The sequence below is a fragment of the Polypterus senegalus genome, chromosome 12 (genome assembly GCF_016835505.1).
Source record: "Polypterus senegalus isolate Bchr_013 chromosome 12, ASM1683550v1, whole genome shotgun sequence".
NCBI classification, from domain to species: domain Eukaryota; kingdom Metazoa; phylum Chordata; class Cladistia; order Polypteriformes; family Polypteridae; genus Polypterus; species Polypterus senegalus.
This window is the reverse complement of record NC_053165.1, coordinates 42,922,308-42,937,467: the sequence shown is the minus strand read 5'-3', so window position 1 is coordinate 42,937,467 and position 15,160 is coordinate 42,922,308. Positions and strand designations below refer to the sequence as shown.

General features: G+C 38.0%; 1 protein-coding gene across 1 annotated transcript in view; it reads left to right on the top strand.

The window, feature by feature from the left end:
* LOC120540474 (protein bicaudal D homolog 2-like) overlaps positions 1-14,232 on the top strand; it is a 153,327-nt gene extending 139,095 nt beyond the window's left edge. The window contains exon 8 of the mRNA XM_039771312.1: positions 7,882-14,232. Coding sequence (XP_039627246.1) covers positions 7,882-8,197 — 316 coding nt within the window. The 3' untranslated portion in view covers positions 8,198-14,232. The remainder of the gene's footprint in view (positions 1-7,881) is intronic.
* Positions 14,233-15,160: the final 928 nt, after the last annotated feature.

Here is a 15,160-nt window from a genome sequence, read left to right as displayed (position 1 = left end):
GGGTTGAAATAAATGGGTGTTTTATTATAAAATACCTTCTATAAACAAGCACAAGTCATCTCTCCATCAATCATCTCTCCTCTCTCCACCGCACTGCTCTCCTACAGTGGAGTGTTGCCTTCCTTCCTCCCAGCTCCCAGACTCACCTGGAGAAGGCAACACAATCCCTTTTATTGAGGACCCAGGAGTATTTCCGGTGCCAGGGATGTTGGAAGTACTTCCGCGTCACACACAAGTCCCACATATCAGGGAGTCCATCTCTCTGCAGCGCCCCCTTGTGGCACCCACGGACCCCAGCAGGGCTATGCTGCTGGACTACAATACCCGGCATTCTCTGCTGGTTCCCAAATGGGCACTAGTATCAAGGGCTGTTACCATCTAGCGCCTGGGAGGAATAAACATCCCCCGGAGATGGTCTTTCCCTGTCCTTCTATTCTAGCCAGGGAAGGTGTCACAGACATGTCCGGTTGGGACGCCTGTCCATTTGCTTGGGGCTTCCCATCTGGGTAAGGAATCGTCTACTTCTTATGGGTTCTCCATCTATTCACTTGGGCAGTCTCTTTCAGGGCTGGCACCTTTCTCTCCCTTGGCTAGAATACATGTCTGCCTGTTAGGAACCTTCCACCTGGATAATGATCCATCTCCTCTCCTGTTTGGGATGACCGCCCAACCCGGGTGGCATTTATATATATATATATATATGTATATATATATTATATATATATATGTTATTTTTCTTTTGTTGTAGCTGAAAGATTTCTACCCGAGACAACTTAAAATCAATATATACCATATGTTTAAGAAGGTGGCTGGAAAGTAAAAATTATTAAGTGGTAGAAATACAGCCTTAGCCAGGACACCAGAAGCTTAGTACTAAAGTGAGACCTAGAACTACATGGTATACATCATAACAAAAGCAAAGTTATTTGGGGTTCGATGTAGTCAATAGTATGAATGTACTATTTATATTATGTTAGCCGACCTCTTAATGGAATTCTTTACCCAAAAATTATATATTTTTATATGTTACATACCCCATGTAATTTATAGTGGTGTCTGAAAAAATTGTTTTATCTTGGGGGTCTCTAAATTTTCTATAGCGAAATTACATTTTGAATATTCAAACCTAAAAGAACCATGCAAAGACCAGTTCTGGGACAGTGGCCAATAAGGTGAAATAAATAGAAAATAAATAAAGAACGCAAATTCTCACGTAACTTGTGTTGCATAATTCACATGTCCATTGTCCGTTCAATTGTCAACACGTGCAAAATGGGCGCATTTTTCCTAAAATATTAACTTCCTGAAAACTCTCAAATGTCACCTAGAAAGACCTAATTCCCACAATGACTATGGATATGAATTGAAGTCAGTGCTTTTCCAAGCACCACTACAAACCACATGGAGTAACATTTTTGGGTGGAGCATTGCTTTAGCCAGAAGTCTTGAACTGTCATTTTCTTGTCGTCTCTACTCATCTTAGGTTTCTGTGCCTTTGGAGCTTCTTGGTTAACACTACTGCCTTGAAAATCAAGAGACCATGATTCTGTTGCAAGCCTGGTCACCATTTCTGAAATTTTGATATTCTCCACAAATTGTCATTCTTTTTTCCCCAAACGTATTTCACTTTTAAACCTTTTCCTAATGGGTATTATTGGTTAACTGGTGACTCAGAACCTTAAGATCGTGTGTGTGTGTGTGTGTGTGTGTGGCCAGTGAACTGCCATTCTATTTTGGATGGGTAATTTGTCATGTGCCTGATGCTACTGGGCTAGGTGTTGCGTCCTCAAAACCCTAAAAAAAATAGTGGGTAACATTAGTGAGCGATATGAAACCATGCATGTTTGCTACCATTTAGGTACAGCAATTACTCGCTTTTTTTAAACACGTTTTCTACTTGGCTTTTAAAAACTATGGTTGGATTATTTCTAGTATCATTGATTATTATAACAGGGAATGAACAAGTATGATTCTTTCTGTTGCTCGCAGTCTAGATATAACTACACAAAGTAGAAAACTGATCTGTAAACAATGCTTTACAAAAAACAAAATAATAATAGTTTGCAGCTTTAAAGTCCCTTTGGCCCCTAATTCTTTCAGAAGGTGTTGGCTTCTGAGTGTCTCAAATTCTTTTAACGGAATCCTAGCCAGTTGATAGTTTTTATATTTACTTTGTTTCTGTATGCATAAACTCATTTAGAATTCTGTAATAATAATCATATGAGTTCATGGCTAGCCTACAAAGTTTGCACAACATGTACAGTAATACTATGCATGGAATGAGCACTGTCTGCATTAATGAGTTTTTCCTCTATACTGGAGTGTTGTTGTTCTGAAAAAGATCTCAAAAAATTCATTATTCTGTGCCAGAAACAAGCATGCGTAGTAAAGAGTTCACATCAATGATCACTAAACTGTTTTGCTGTTCACTCTATCTGAGCTACACCACACAAAGCATGTTAGTGTGGCTTTATTCTTTTACAGGTTAACTTCAAGGAGGCTGCTTCCTACTTTGTACTACTTACTGTACTTGGGGTAACTGGCCTTCCATCTGTTGTATGATTTGTTGTTTAAACATCCATATCCCATCTATATTTTAGTTTAATTTATTGTATGTTAAACTCATTTTTGTATTATTCTATATGGCACTGGCACTTTTTTTACATCTGCCATTCTAATAATATGTGTTAAACAATAAATTAGAAAGAAATACAGTTTTCTTACCTCTAGTAAAATGCAAGTGCTAATAAGATTTATACCCTTTTACTGGTTATTGGTACTATAAAAATTCAGTTTAATTTATTGCACGTCTTCTACTGATAATGTAGTGGTAAGTGTGGTACAGATTTACAAAAAGCCCCTGTTTTTACCTTTCAGTTGCGAAGTCATTGTTACTGTAACTAACTGGTTTCCGTCATGGCCTTTCTGTTGTGATAATTTTTGGTGTTTTCTGAAAAGTCCATCTACATTCTGTACAAGTAATGAGTGTGGAGATTTCTCTTTCATCTCAGAGCTTCATCAATCTCTTCACTGTTTGAATGGAAACTGATTCTGTGTGTCATAGTTGTCTGGATGCCAACTGTATAAGAGAGAAAATGTCCTTGTTCCCTGATACTGTCACTTTTCCCTTCCCCCAGCTATCATATTTATCCAGTTTTGCCCAGTGATTAAGTTTTATTTATTAAAGAGAAGCACATTTATTCAAATGCTAATCAGTGTTTTGTTGCAGTAGCAACTACAGCTTACATGCCTCAGTCATTTCCCACAGACATGTGTTTCTTTGTCAATCCGTTTTGCACAGAACTAAATGTATAGTCCTAGTACTGATAATATATAGGGTGGTCCAGATCTAATTGTGCATTATTCTATATCTTATTAAGTTTATTACATGGAAAATCACTTAAAAAATCCTGGACCATCGAAAAGTGTGCGAACTGACGACATGAAGAATCGTCTTCGCACCGAACTGTAATCGTCCCCGCATAAAACAAAGTCATCCAGACGATGTGGATCTGCATAATTAGATCTAGGCCACCCTGTACTTCCAGCTATAATGTGTGAAAAATCTGTAAATACATTTCAGTGCTGTCTCCAGTCTGAATACAGTGCTATGTGCTTAGATATCGGAACTTTCTTTTGTTAAATCGTCAGTCTTTGTGTTCTGTTTTTTATGTGTGAGCAGGACACCTTTTCACACCAAAGCTAGGCTATGGCTCAGAGTTGTAGGTTTAAGCTGGTTTTTCAACCCGTTGAAGACAACAGTAAAGAGGTGGGCTTTGTTTACAGAGATTGCTGAAATGTTGTGTATAGAATAGGGAATAAAACCTTCACATTTTCTGAAGCACATAATGATTTAAGAATTTAATTGAGAAGGCACAGAATCAGTGATTATGTTAAAATTACAAATTGCAGAAATGTTGATATTAGCACACATAACCGAATTCCATCTTTGTTGTCAATTATGTAGGCTTCATTAAAGCTGTCAGAAAGTGCAGTGCCTAAATTAATGAAAGCATCCTTATTAAATGGCTTTTTATTTTGTTGAGAAGGCTGAGTTGATTTTTTTTTCTCTAGGCTTAAAAACAAAACAAAAAATGTTGTTTACCAAGTTTGGGTAGGAAGGTAATGGAAAAAGCTAAGTGCATTGATGCAAGGCAGATGTTAGCGGCACAGAATGCTGTGTAAAGCTGGGAACTGGTGGGTAAAGTCAAAAGGAATGCCCAAAACGTTCAAAAGACATGCTCCAACAAATATGCGTTCTATTGAGTTTTATCTTGTAGGTTCATTTTGTCTAAACTACTGTGTCCAAATTCGGTTTGCTTTTATTTTCTGACAAGAATTTAAGAATAAAAATAGTATTTCACATCATCACCTTCTAGCAGTTTTAGCTGGGCAGTCTAAATTTAAAAAGCAAGAATTGCTTTGCTTTTAAAGAATGTAGATCATAGTGTGCTATGTTTAAATTAAACGTGACCCTTTGGATTCTTGAGTAAAGAGCACAGAAGTTTGCATCTTGGCCTACTAATAAAGCCTTGCCATTAATTTAGAGTGTCTGTAAGACCAGGTTGATGATGATAATGGTTACTAAGTTTCATCATCGGCTCACAAATGCAGCCCAGTATTTGTACTTCCCCTGTTGTTCCTCACTGGGAAAGTGAAAAAAAGAAATGAAAACACTCGGGCTTTGTGGTATTGTTGATACGGTGCTTCAGCTCAACAAAGCACTAGGGAACAGAGAAGTTTGAATACATATAGTTGTAATGTGACGGCTCTTGCAGTATTTTAAAGAAGAATGTATCAAAAGCATTTTAAGACTTAAGAGTTTCTTTGATTTCATATAAAAGTGCTGCATGTACCCGTTTGTAATTTGGTCCGCCTGAAATGCTGATCTCTTGCTGCTGTTGTTTTTTTTGGGGTTTTTTTCCACATATATGGGAGCTGAAGCTTTCCCGGGAAAATCCCTGACCTTCACCTCTTTTCTGTGACTGGTCACACCCTCCAATAGTTCTCTTCTCGTCTTGTTAATAGATTTAATTCATGGAAAGTTACCCACAAAAAAAAAAAACATAAAAACAAATAGAGTCTGTGAAATGGAGTGTTGCTAATCTTCTTTATTCGGTAATTTCCCTTTGTGCCATTTCTTATCAGCCTTGTTTGTTGAATATATTTATAGTAAGAGGCTTTTAAAGGAATACATTGTGCTATTTTTAAAGCTGCTGCTTTCTTGTAAACACACACGAGAAAACTATCCATCATGAAAATTTGAATAGTGGCCACTGGCATTGTTACACCACTCATATTACACACCAACAAGATGTCCTTTGCATACAGCTAGAAAAAAGACAAAAGGGGGCTTAGCTTCATAATGCTTTTGTAACTTTTCCACTGCCTTACGGTCCTCTTTTATATGACTTTTTGTATTGAATTTAGTATTTACAGAGAATAGTAATAACACCTTAAGAAAAGAGAATCCCAACACCCCGTGTCATTTTCTGACTAGGAAATGGATGAGCTAGTTTGAGAACAATATACTAGGAGTAGTGCTTAGACATGCTGATTCTTGCACACTAATCACCTATTTAAAAATAAAAACTCTTTGATCAATAGAATAAATACTTTTATGCAGCTGTACATAAATATGGTTTGATGATTTATCTGATGGGTTTATGCAAATTTCAACAAAACGATGGAAGCAAAATAAACACAAAGCGGAATATAATTAATGGCCTTATTTGTCAAGTAACTCTTTGGTCGTCAGTCAGGTATTTACAGGATTCAGTGTAAGGTCTTTGTTTAGAGACAGAGTGGTATACCCATCTTCTTCTTCTTATTATTTCAGCTACTCCTGTTAGGGGTTGCCACAGCGGATCATCTTCTTCCATATCTTTCTGTCCTCGTCATCTTGTTCTGTTACACCCATCACCTGCATGTCCTCTCTCACCACATCCATAAACCTTCTCTTAGGCCTTTTCACTTTTTCTTTTGCCTGGCAGGTCTATCCTTAGCATCCTTCTCCCAATATACTCAGCATCTCTCCTCTGCACATGTCCAAACCAACACAATCTTGCCTCTCTGACTTTGTCTCTCAAACATCCAACCTGAGCTGACCCTCTAATGCCCTCATTTCTAATCCTATCCATCCTTGTCATCCCCAGTGCAAATCTTAGCATCTTTAATAAGTCTGCCACCTCTAGCTCTGTCTCCTGCTTTCTGGACAGTGCCACCGTCTCCAACCCATGTAACATAGCTGGTCTCACTACCATCCTGTAGACCTTCCCTTTCACTCTTCCACATATTGATTTGGCAAAATTTTACACCAGATGCCCTTCCTGACGTAACCCTCCCCATTTATCCGGGCTTTGGACCGGCACAAAGAAACACTGGTTTGTGCATCCCCTGTTGCTGGGTTCAGAGTGGTATACCCATCTGTTGTCTCAATTGCTGTCTAGATTATGGCGAAGCTTTCAGAATTCTTCAAAAAGAAAATATAGTAATCCCTCCTCGATCGCGGTGGTTGCGTTCCAGACCCCCACAGCGATAGGTGAAAATCCGCGAAGTAGAAACCATATGTTTGTATGGTTATTTTTATATATTTTAAGCCCTTATAAACTCTTCCACCCTGTTAACATTATTAGAGCCCTCTAGACATGAAATAACACCCTTTAGCCAAACGTTTAAACTGTGCTCCATTACAAGACAGAGATGACAGTTCTTTCTCACAATTAAAAGAAAGCAAACATATCTTATCTTCAAAGAAGCGCAGTCAGGAGCAGAGAATGTCAGAGAGAGCGCTTGCTAAGAAAAGCAAACAATCAAAAAATCAATACGTACTTTTAAGTATACAGAAGCACCGCGATAAAGCGGCATTTTGTAGAGGAGCGTCCGTGTCCTCTGTGCAAGCAGCCCCTCTGCTCACACCCCCTCCGTCAGGCAGAGAGAGTGAGAAAGATCGAGAGAAGCAAACAAGCACGCGGGAAGCATATCTTATAGCATTGAGGAGTTTTAGTTAATATGTAATACATGCTCTGATTGGGTAGCTTTTAAGCCAACCGCCAATAGCATCCCTTGTATGAAATCAGCTGGGCAATCAAACTGAGGAAGCGTGTAGCATAAATTAAAAGACCCATTGTCCGCAGAAAGCGGCGAACCAGCGAAAAATCTGTGATATATATTTAGATGTGCTTACATTTAAAAGCCGCGAAAGTCGAAGCGCGTTATAGCGAGGGATTACTGTATAGTTGGATAACCATTCTGATATATGAGCTTTTACTTAATAATATGTGAAATTGTTCTCTCATATACCTTACCAATAGCATTACACCAATACAAGAGAAGCATTGGACTGTAAGCAACAGACTAGACATGGTTATCTCTGTGTGATCGTCTACCGTGAAACAAATAAGGAAAACTGAACTAAAAGGCACAAATTAAAGACTGTCATAGAGTACTTTAGTAGAGTGCTTTGCTTCAAACGAATGTTAAACATAAAGCAGAAAATTACACAGGGAAATGTGGATAAGTTTTAGAATAATAAGCAGGCTGGCATGAGGAGAATTTTTTTTTTCTTATGTGTAGTCAAAGATGAATCCCAGAGTGGCTTGTTATAAAATAAACTTGGGAATGCTGAGGGAGATGGTATTCAGTGGATCAGCACTTAATGTTTTCCATTTTTGTTTTTCTGATGTAACATCTTAAGAATTTTATTCATACCCCAGCATGAACATTTCATGTATCAGTAGTGCCATCTAGCTCAATAGGGAAGAAAATGTGTAAAGTTGCTACAATTTGGGATTTTTGTGCCATCTGCTGGACAAAGTGTAATTTTAGTGTTGCAGTTTCAAAGCACTTATTCATTTATTTATTTTTTTTATTTATCCATAGGTGTGATGAGTATGTCACCCAGCTTGATGAAATGCAGCGACAGCTAGCAGCCGCTGAAGATGAGAAGAAAACTCTGAACTCATTGTTGCGCATGGCAATCCAGCAGAAGCTGGCTCTCACTCAGCGACTGGAGGACCTAGAGTTTGACCATGAGCAGTCAAAGCGGGGTGGGCGTAGCAAGACCACAAGCAAGAGTAAAACAGCCTCATCCAACCCTAATGTAAGTCACGGGCGCTCCTGCGCAGTCAGGCCCGAAGCGTCCGTGCTTAATAACCAGGTCTTCTGCAGCGAAAAATATAAAATCTGTTGCGACTAAAAAAGCACATTTGGAGGTGTAGTCTCGTGGTGTTTCTACACCTTGCATAGATGTAAAGCCCCACACTACAGTGAATTTGTGTTGGTTTGCTGTCATAACTGTTTGGCTACTACTAGTTGTTGTTGTCTGCTAGAAAAATGTGTATAAGAATGCTGTTAGCCAGCTGGTAAAATTATATGGCATGAAAATAGCTCTTTGCAGATTAGCACCTGTGCCTTGGCATTGCTAATGAAAGTAGTGGCTTCAACCTAACTTTTAGCTCCCTCTCTGTAGTGTAGGGCTGCTCCTTTGGGGCTTGTATCTTAGTACATGTTCTACTGAGATGTTCTTTGTCATCCCATTAGCCTGCTGCCAATGCTGTCCACTACGCTAAGGCCATTTGATTTGTCCTCGCTTACCGAGTTGTAACAGTACTTCAGGGTATCGATGCGTGTGACGCTGTATCAGCATTTTTGCAAGGCTGAAAATTATTGAAGGTGAACTGCCTCCTTTTCTGATTTAACTGAAGAGCATCAGGGTTCATTGATGCCCCACAAATAAGAAGGATATTGCTTTCTGTGGATCTTTTTTTTTTTTTTTTTTTATAACAGTTTTGACCATGTTAAAGCCTGTGTCAAATTTAGCAGTTTGTTACTTTACACATTACTTAAAAACAAGTATACTGATGTCAGGTCCACAGTTATGCAGCACATGATAAACTTAACTTCTCTCTGTTTTATAAATGGAAACAGTCTGCACGTAAAAGAAAAAGCTGGATAAAATAATGTTTTGTATTTGAAAACAGACCAAAGCCATAATGCTTATTTTTTTCTGTCTTTTCATTTTGTGTGAAATGCGTTTTAGCTTTGATCAGTTGTTATTGCATTCTAGTTTTGCGGTTTACTTATGGAAAGCTCATCCTGAAACCGGAGTGCATCTAATGCTGTTGCACTTGTTTACAGTTCAGCATATGCAAAGAGGTTTTGTTTTTTTTTCTTCTTAAATTTAACGCCATAGCCTACTGGCTATGGTAATATTAATGGGTTTTGATTTAAAATAATTGACAACAGGCTTTACTTGAGCATTGTTAAATACTTTTGAAGATTTTCTAACTTACCTTCACTGTTTCTTAAATTACCTTGTGGGGGCAAAAGTAGTATAGCGCTCTTTCTTTGGTGTAAAATTGCATAACTGCCTCTTGTTCACGTGGCAGCTGGTATATCTGAGTATTGTCAGGAGCATGGAGCATTGCTTTTCAGTATTATAGTTAATGCTACTTGTGCGTCTTGGCTCAATATTATAATGCTAATATTAATGCAAAATGTATACTGTTTAATGCAAGCACAGATACCACAGGGCTCTACATTACACTTTGGAGTTAGCAAAACAGCCCGTGTAATGAATTCTCTATGTGTCCCCCATAACTTGATCACGTTATGGGAGAATTTAAATAATAGCCATTCAGATTCAATCAATAAGAATTATTTAAAAAAAAATGTTAAAGTGTACTTCAAAATTGGTGCCTATATTTGTTTATCAAAAAATAACTGATGTGAAATCCAAAAAAAAAAAAAGCCAAAAGCAAAAAAGTATAATTGATTTTGATTAATAATTAGTCTATTTTGTCTACAGTTATTTCTAATCTCACGAGCACAAAGAGGCACATTATTTTGAATTAAAAACAAATCAAATTATGTTACATGAAAAGTGCCTGTTCCTCAAGTCATTTACCATTTAAATGTAAAGCCCTGTTACCTTTTGGTTTTCCTGCAGACGCTGGTCGTGTGTGTGCGTCTCCTGTATGTCTTTCTTTGATTGTCTTACCCTCCTATGCTTCAGTCCCTCACATGGAGGCAGCAGACTGCTAAGCACTTGGCTCTGTTTCTTTCTGTTTCTCTTTGTCTGCTCCGTTACATGACTACAATTTCTTTTAGATCGTCAGCAGCTTGCTTCCTCCACATCACCGCTCTACCTATATTTAGGAAGGAGATGCCTCCATTATTAACGTTAAGGTAACTCCTGAGCCATCTTGCTTCGTAGAACTATTGAGGCTTTAAGCTGCCTGTAACAATTCCCTTTAATGCCGCTGGACGTTGAAGCCAGAAAATGCAAGAAATCTTTTTATTGCATTGTTATCTAGCATTTTGCATTATTAAACCTATGTCTTTAGCCTGAGGCATCTTTATAAGATTAAGAAATTTGATCAGATTTGGCAAAAAAAAAAAAGAAATCAATGATAATGCCTAAAGCGAAACGAGCCTCAGTTTACAGAAACTGAGTGGTTTTTATCGGGCTCTGAGTTGGGGAAAAAAAGATGTAATTAGTATTACTTAATGAGAAAATAAAATTTTATACACCAATTCAGTGAACTTTTTCAGGCTCTGTACTGGAAACCATATCAATCAGATTTATCAATTCATGAATAATGTTCTTTCTGAAAAAGCATCAGAAGTAAACCAGCTGAAGCAATAGCTTTATAGTTATTTGTAGATATTTTCAGCTTCTGTATGGATATGCAGATCTCATTTTTCATAATATGCTGACACCTCTGGCGTGCAGATCCTAACGTACACAGTCATAGTCCGCCTGCTCATTTACTTGTGAATGTTAGCTTTAATATATAAACTTAAATAAGGAAGCAGGGTTGAAACATGAAAGGTGTAAAATAGGGAAATTAGAACACATAAGATTTTTTTGTGATACAGGTACGAGTATTTTAATTTGTTGTTTAATATTGTTGAATAAGGTTACGCTGTTTTCAAAACTGTATTAAGGGTTTACTACTAAAGTAGCTTAATCAGATATTTTAAAATCCTAATTCTACTAAAACAAAGGAACTCATGATTAGTGGTTCATTTTGTTGAAGACAACTGTGATGTTCAATCCTGCTTTCAATTATGCTGCATAACCCTCAAAGGCCTTCTATCTCATATTTTGTGCGTATTTTTTTTAATGTTTGCAACTACTAATGGATATTATATCCGGCATTGAAAGCTGTGTTTGGTAAATTGCATTTTTTAATATAAGGGCTGATTGCTCTTGTGTCATGAAACCAGCCTGTATGTGACATTAAATTTAAAGCAAAAACTGAGATTTGCAGATGGTGGGAAGGGCCTGGGATCTGACAGTCATTTTGAAATGTTGTGGAAAATGTATAGCTTTTTTACTCATTGTGTCAAGTGTGTTTAAATAGCTACTCTAGGCATTGCTTCAAAGTTATCTGCTCTTTCACATTAGCACCTTCAAAGCCCAACCAATGGAGTGGCAAACATCTACAAAGGTAGAATCTGATTCTTGCCGAGAACTTTGAACCAATGTCTCCAGTTTGGACCCAGCATGTGAAATTGCTTACTACCTCTCTGCTTTCCAGCTTTTTTAAGTTAATGTGATCCGATTCATTTTTGATCTAGCAGGCTGCATGCAAACTCAACCTGCATGGTCACCTTTCCTGAGTGTGATGAGTGAGTGAGCGAGCGAGCGAGTGAGTGAGCGCTTGTGTGTGGCTCTTTTCCAGTGCATGAGCAGCTTGTCGGGTTCAGCACTTGAGACGTGGGCTTCCTGCACGCAGCTTTTGTCCAACAACAAGCTTTCCTGTATAACAGCCTCGATGCTTGCCTTTATTTGAGGCAAAAGAGACACTCCTCTGTCAGCTGCCTTTAACTTTGGAAGCTAACATGCATCTGTGCCTCTTCATTCACTAACCCAGATGCACCAATGCTCTTCTCTGGCCTTTAGTCAGCAGCAGTCAAACTTTGTTTTTTTTTTTTTTTTAAGTATTTTAACTCTTTTGTTTTTATTTGTGTTTTGTTTTTCTTTATTTTTGCAGTAATAGGCTAGATCCTGGAGATGGACATTTCGGCTGAAAGCAGCTAATATCAGTAGTTATGGCGGCTGATGCTGCCGCACGCTAGTCAGTTGAAATGTAACAGGACTAACTAAAGGAACCTGGAAAATACACTAAAAACAAAAGTGCCGCACCAAACCCACCTGGCGGCTCCCACACTAAGCCCACGTCATGTCTATCCTTGCCATTTCAGTGCTGCTGCAGGAAGACGACGCTCACAAGTGTTGCTGAACTTCCACTTCTGCTCAAACTGAAGTCATCACAAGTTACAATAATTTTTTGGGGGAAAAAAAAAAAAAAAACCCCGAGTCTTTCTTCAAGCTGGTTTAATCGCAGTTATTGATTCAGTGTTTCTTACTCAAACATTTTATACCTCTGCACTTTTTTTTACTTCACACACATATATACATGTATATATCTATTTTTGTTTTTTGCTTCTTTCTCTAGGATCAGTACATAGTGCTGTGGTTTGTGACTCTTTGAGCTATTAAGAATATTTTCCTTTGTTACCCTTCCTGTAGTTGTGCATGTGTTTGTTTTTCTTTGTTTTTAGAGAGTGGCGCTTCAGCACAAGCATATTATGTGCGACAGTCAACTTAGGATATTAATGAGCTTTATGGGCTTGTTTTTTCATGTTGCTATTTTTATTATTTGCTATTGTTAAACTGCCATGTTTTAAACAAAATCCAGGGTGAGCAATTCTGGGATTTTTTCATATATTATTCTTAGGAATAGTTCAATGTAACAAGGAGAAACTTGACGTTGTTCTGGTTTTAAAAGGTAGATAGGCACTTGAAAACCATGAATAAAACGATTAGTATTACCTACACGATCCAGGATTCCTGGATGTTTTTTTTATTTAGTTAGTATCCCTGAGAAACAGAATTTTTTACAAATGCAAAGAATAAATTCCAAATTGGAATTGTTTCATTCTCTCTTTGTTTATCGTGCCATGTCTTGGTACATTTAGGTAATTATATAAGAAGATTTGCAGAAATGTGCAGCTCAGCAGCCTGCTGTTCAAAGCCTTGCATTATTTTACTGTTTGTTATTACCAGTAGTGCCTTTAAATAATTTCAAGGGAGAATATTATGTTAGTTTTCTTTTTTTTTTTTTTTTTAAGGATGTAGGGAAGAGAAATGTTTTAAAACGTGTTACAAAAAGTCAACATTAGTAGCAATAAGTGCAAGCAGAATTCCCCTTTTTGCACAGGTAAAATCGTAGTCTTAATTTTAGTAAAAAGTTAATTGTATGAAATTCTGTTAATCAGTGATCCTGCAAACATGCAGAACCTTGCAGATTCAGGGGCGTGTTAAAAACTTTTTTTTTTTTTTTGTTGTTGTTTTGTTCTTATAATTCTACACTTTTTGGGAACCAAATAACTGTAACTGTTTTTGGGCTCCTGAGGAACAAAAGGAATTCAATTCTTTGAACACATCTGTGGTTGTAGGACAAGAGGACTTGTTTGGATGTTACTATAACTCTCGCTTTGTTTGGTGAAGGTCATGTGATCTCTCAATAGTATTGGTGGAGAAAGTGAACGGGACGGGGGGGTTGGGGGCATGTTGTAGGCTTGTTTTCACTTGATACCCTGCTTAACCCACCTGCGTGATTTCAGGAAACAGAAAACAAGCTCTGCATCAACAAGCCGTCACTGGGCTGTTTGTTGAGGCATTTCAAAGGAAATTAATAATGCGGTTGGAAAGATTTTTAGGATGTTTTTTGTTTTACTCAAAATTAAGTGCAATTTTAATGCTATTTCAAGTAAAGAAAAAAAGTTTTCTGTTTGCTGGAAACGATAGCATTGTGATTACTAGGCGTGCAAACTTTATATTGTCATTTTCTGTTACAGTATTGATTCATATAAGAATTTGATACCTTTATATGAGAATAATTACTTTGCCTGTATGGTGGTATTTATTTAAAATGATGTCATGCAGTACTGTATTATTTTTATGTGCATTACCATTAGTGACCTTTCGGTCTCAACTTAATGTCATTTGCATGTACACCAGCCAAGGGACCTTTACACAGATCCAAAATAAATGTATGGCAACAAATGTAAACTGAATTAAACAAATGAGAAAAAAAGTGTTAATCTTTTGTATCTTGACTAATCCAAAAATATGGTCTTGTTTTTAATAATACTAGAAAGGCTATCTGTGTAAAGGTAGGCTTTTGGCTTTATCAATAAATGTGACTAAAAACTCTTGTGGAGTCTGGCTTCTGTTTTTTGGAATATTTTTGTAACCTGGTTGTCTTTTGAAATGTTTTTTTTTCCAGTCCAATACATTGGAGGGTTCAACAGTAGATATAAAATGATGAATGTCACATATATACTCGGCAAAAAAAGAAACGTCCTCTGACTTTCAACTGTTTTTACTTTCAATAAACTTAATGTGTAAATATTTGTATGAACAGTAAAAGAGTCAACACCATAAGACATAAACTAAAAATGTTTCACAATGTGTCCCTGAATGAAGGGAGGCTCAAAATCAAAAGTACCAGTCAGTATCTGGTGTGGCCACCAGCTGCTTGAAGTACTGCAGTGCATCTCCTCCTCATGGACTGGACCAGATTTGTCAGTTCTTGCTGTGAGATGTTACCCCACTCTTCCACCAAGGCACCTGCAAGTTTCTAGACATTTCTGGGGGGAATGGCCCTAGCCCTCACCCTGCGATCCAACAGGTCCCAGAAGTGCTCAATTCCTTCGACGATAAACACAAATCTGTCCATCACCCCTGGTGAGACAAAACCGTGACTCATCAGTGAAGAGAACTTTTTGCCACTCCTGTCTGGTCCAGCGAAGGTGGGTTTGTGCCCATAGGCGGCGTTGTTGCTGGTGATGTCTGGTAAGGACCTGCCTTACAACAGGCCTACAAGCCCTCAGTCCAGCCTCTCTCAGCCTATTGCGGACAGTCTGAGCACTGATGGAGGGATTGTGTGTTCCTGGTGTGACTCGGGCAGTTGTTGTGGCCATCCTGTACCTGTCACGCAGGTGTGATATTCGGATGTACCGATCCTGTGCAGGTGTTGTTACACGTGGTCTTCCACTGCGAGGATGATCAGCTGTCCTTCCTGTCTCCCTGTAGCGCTGTCTTAGGCGTCTCACAGTGCGGACATGGCAATTTATTGCCCAT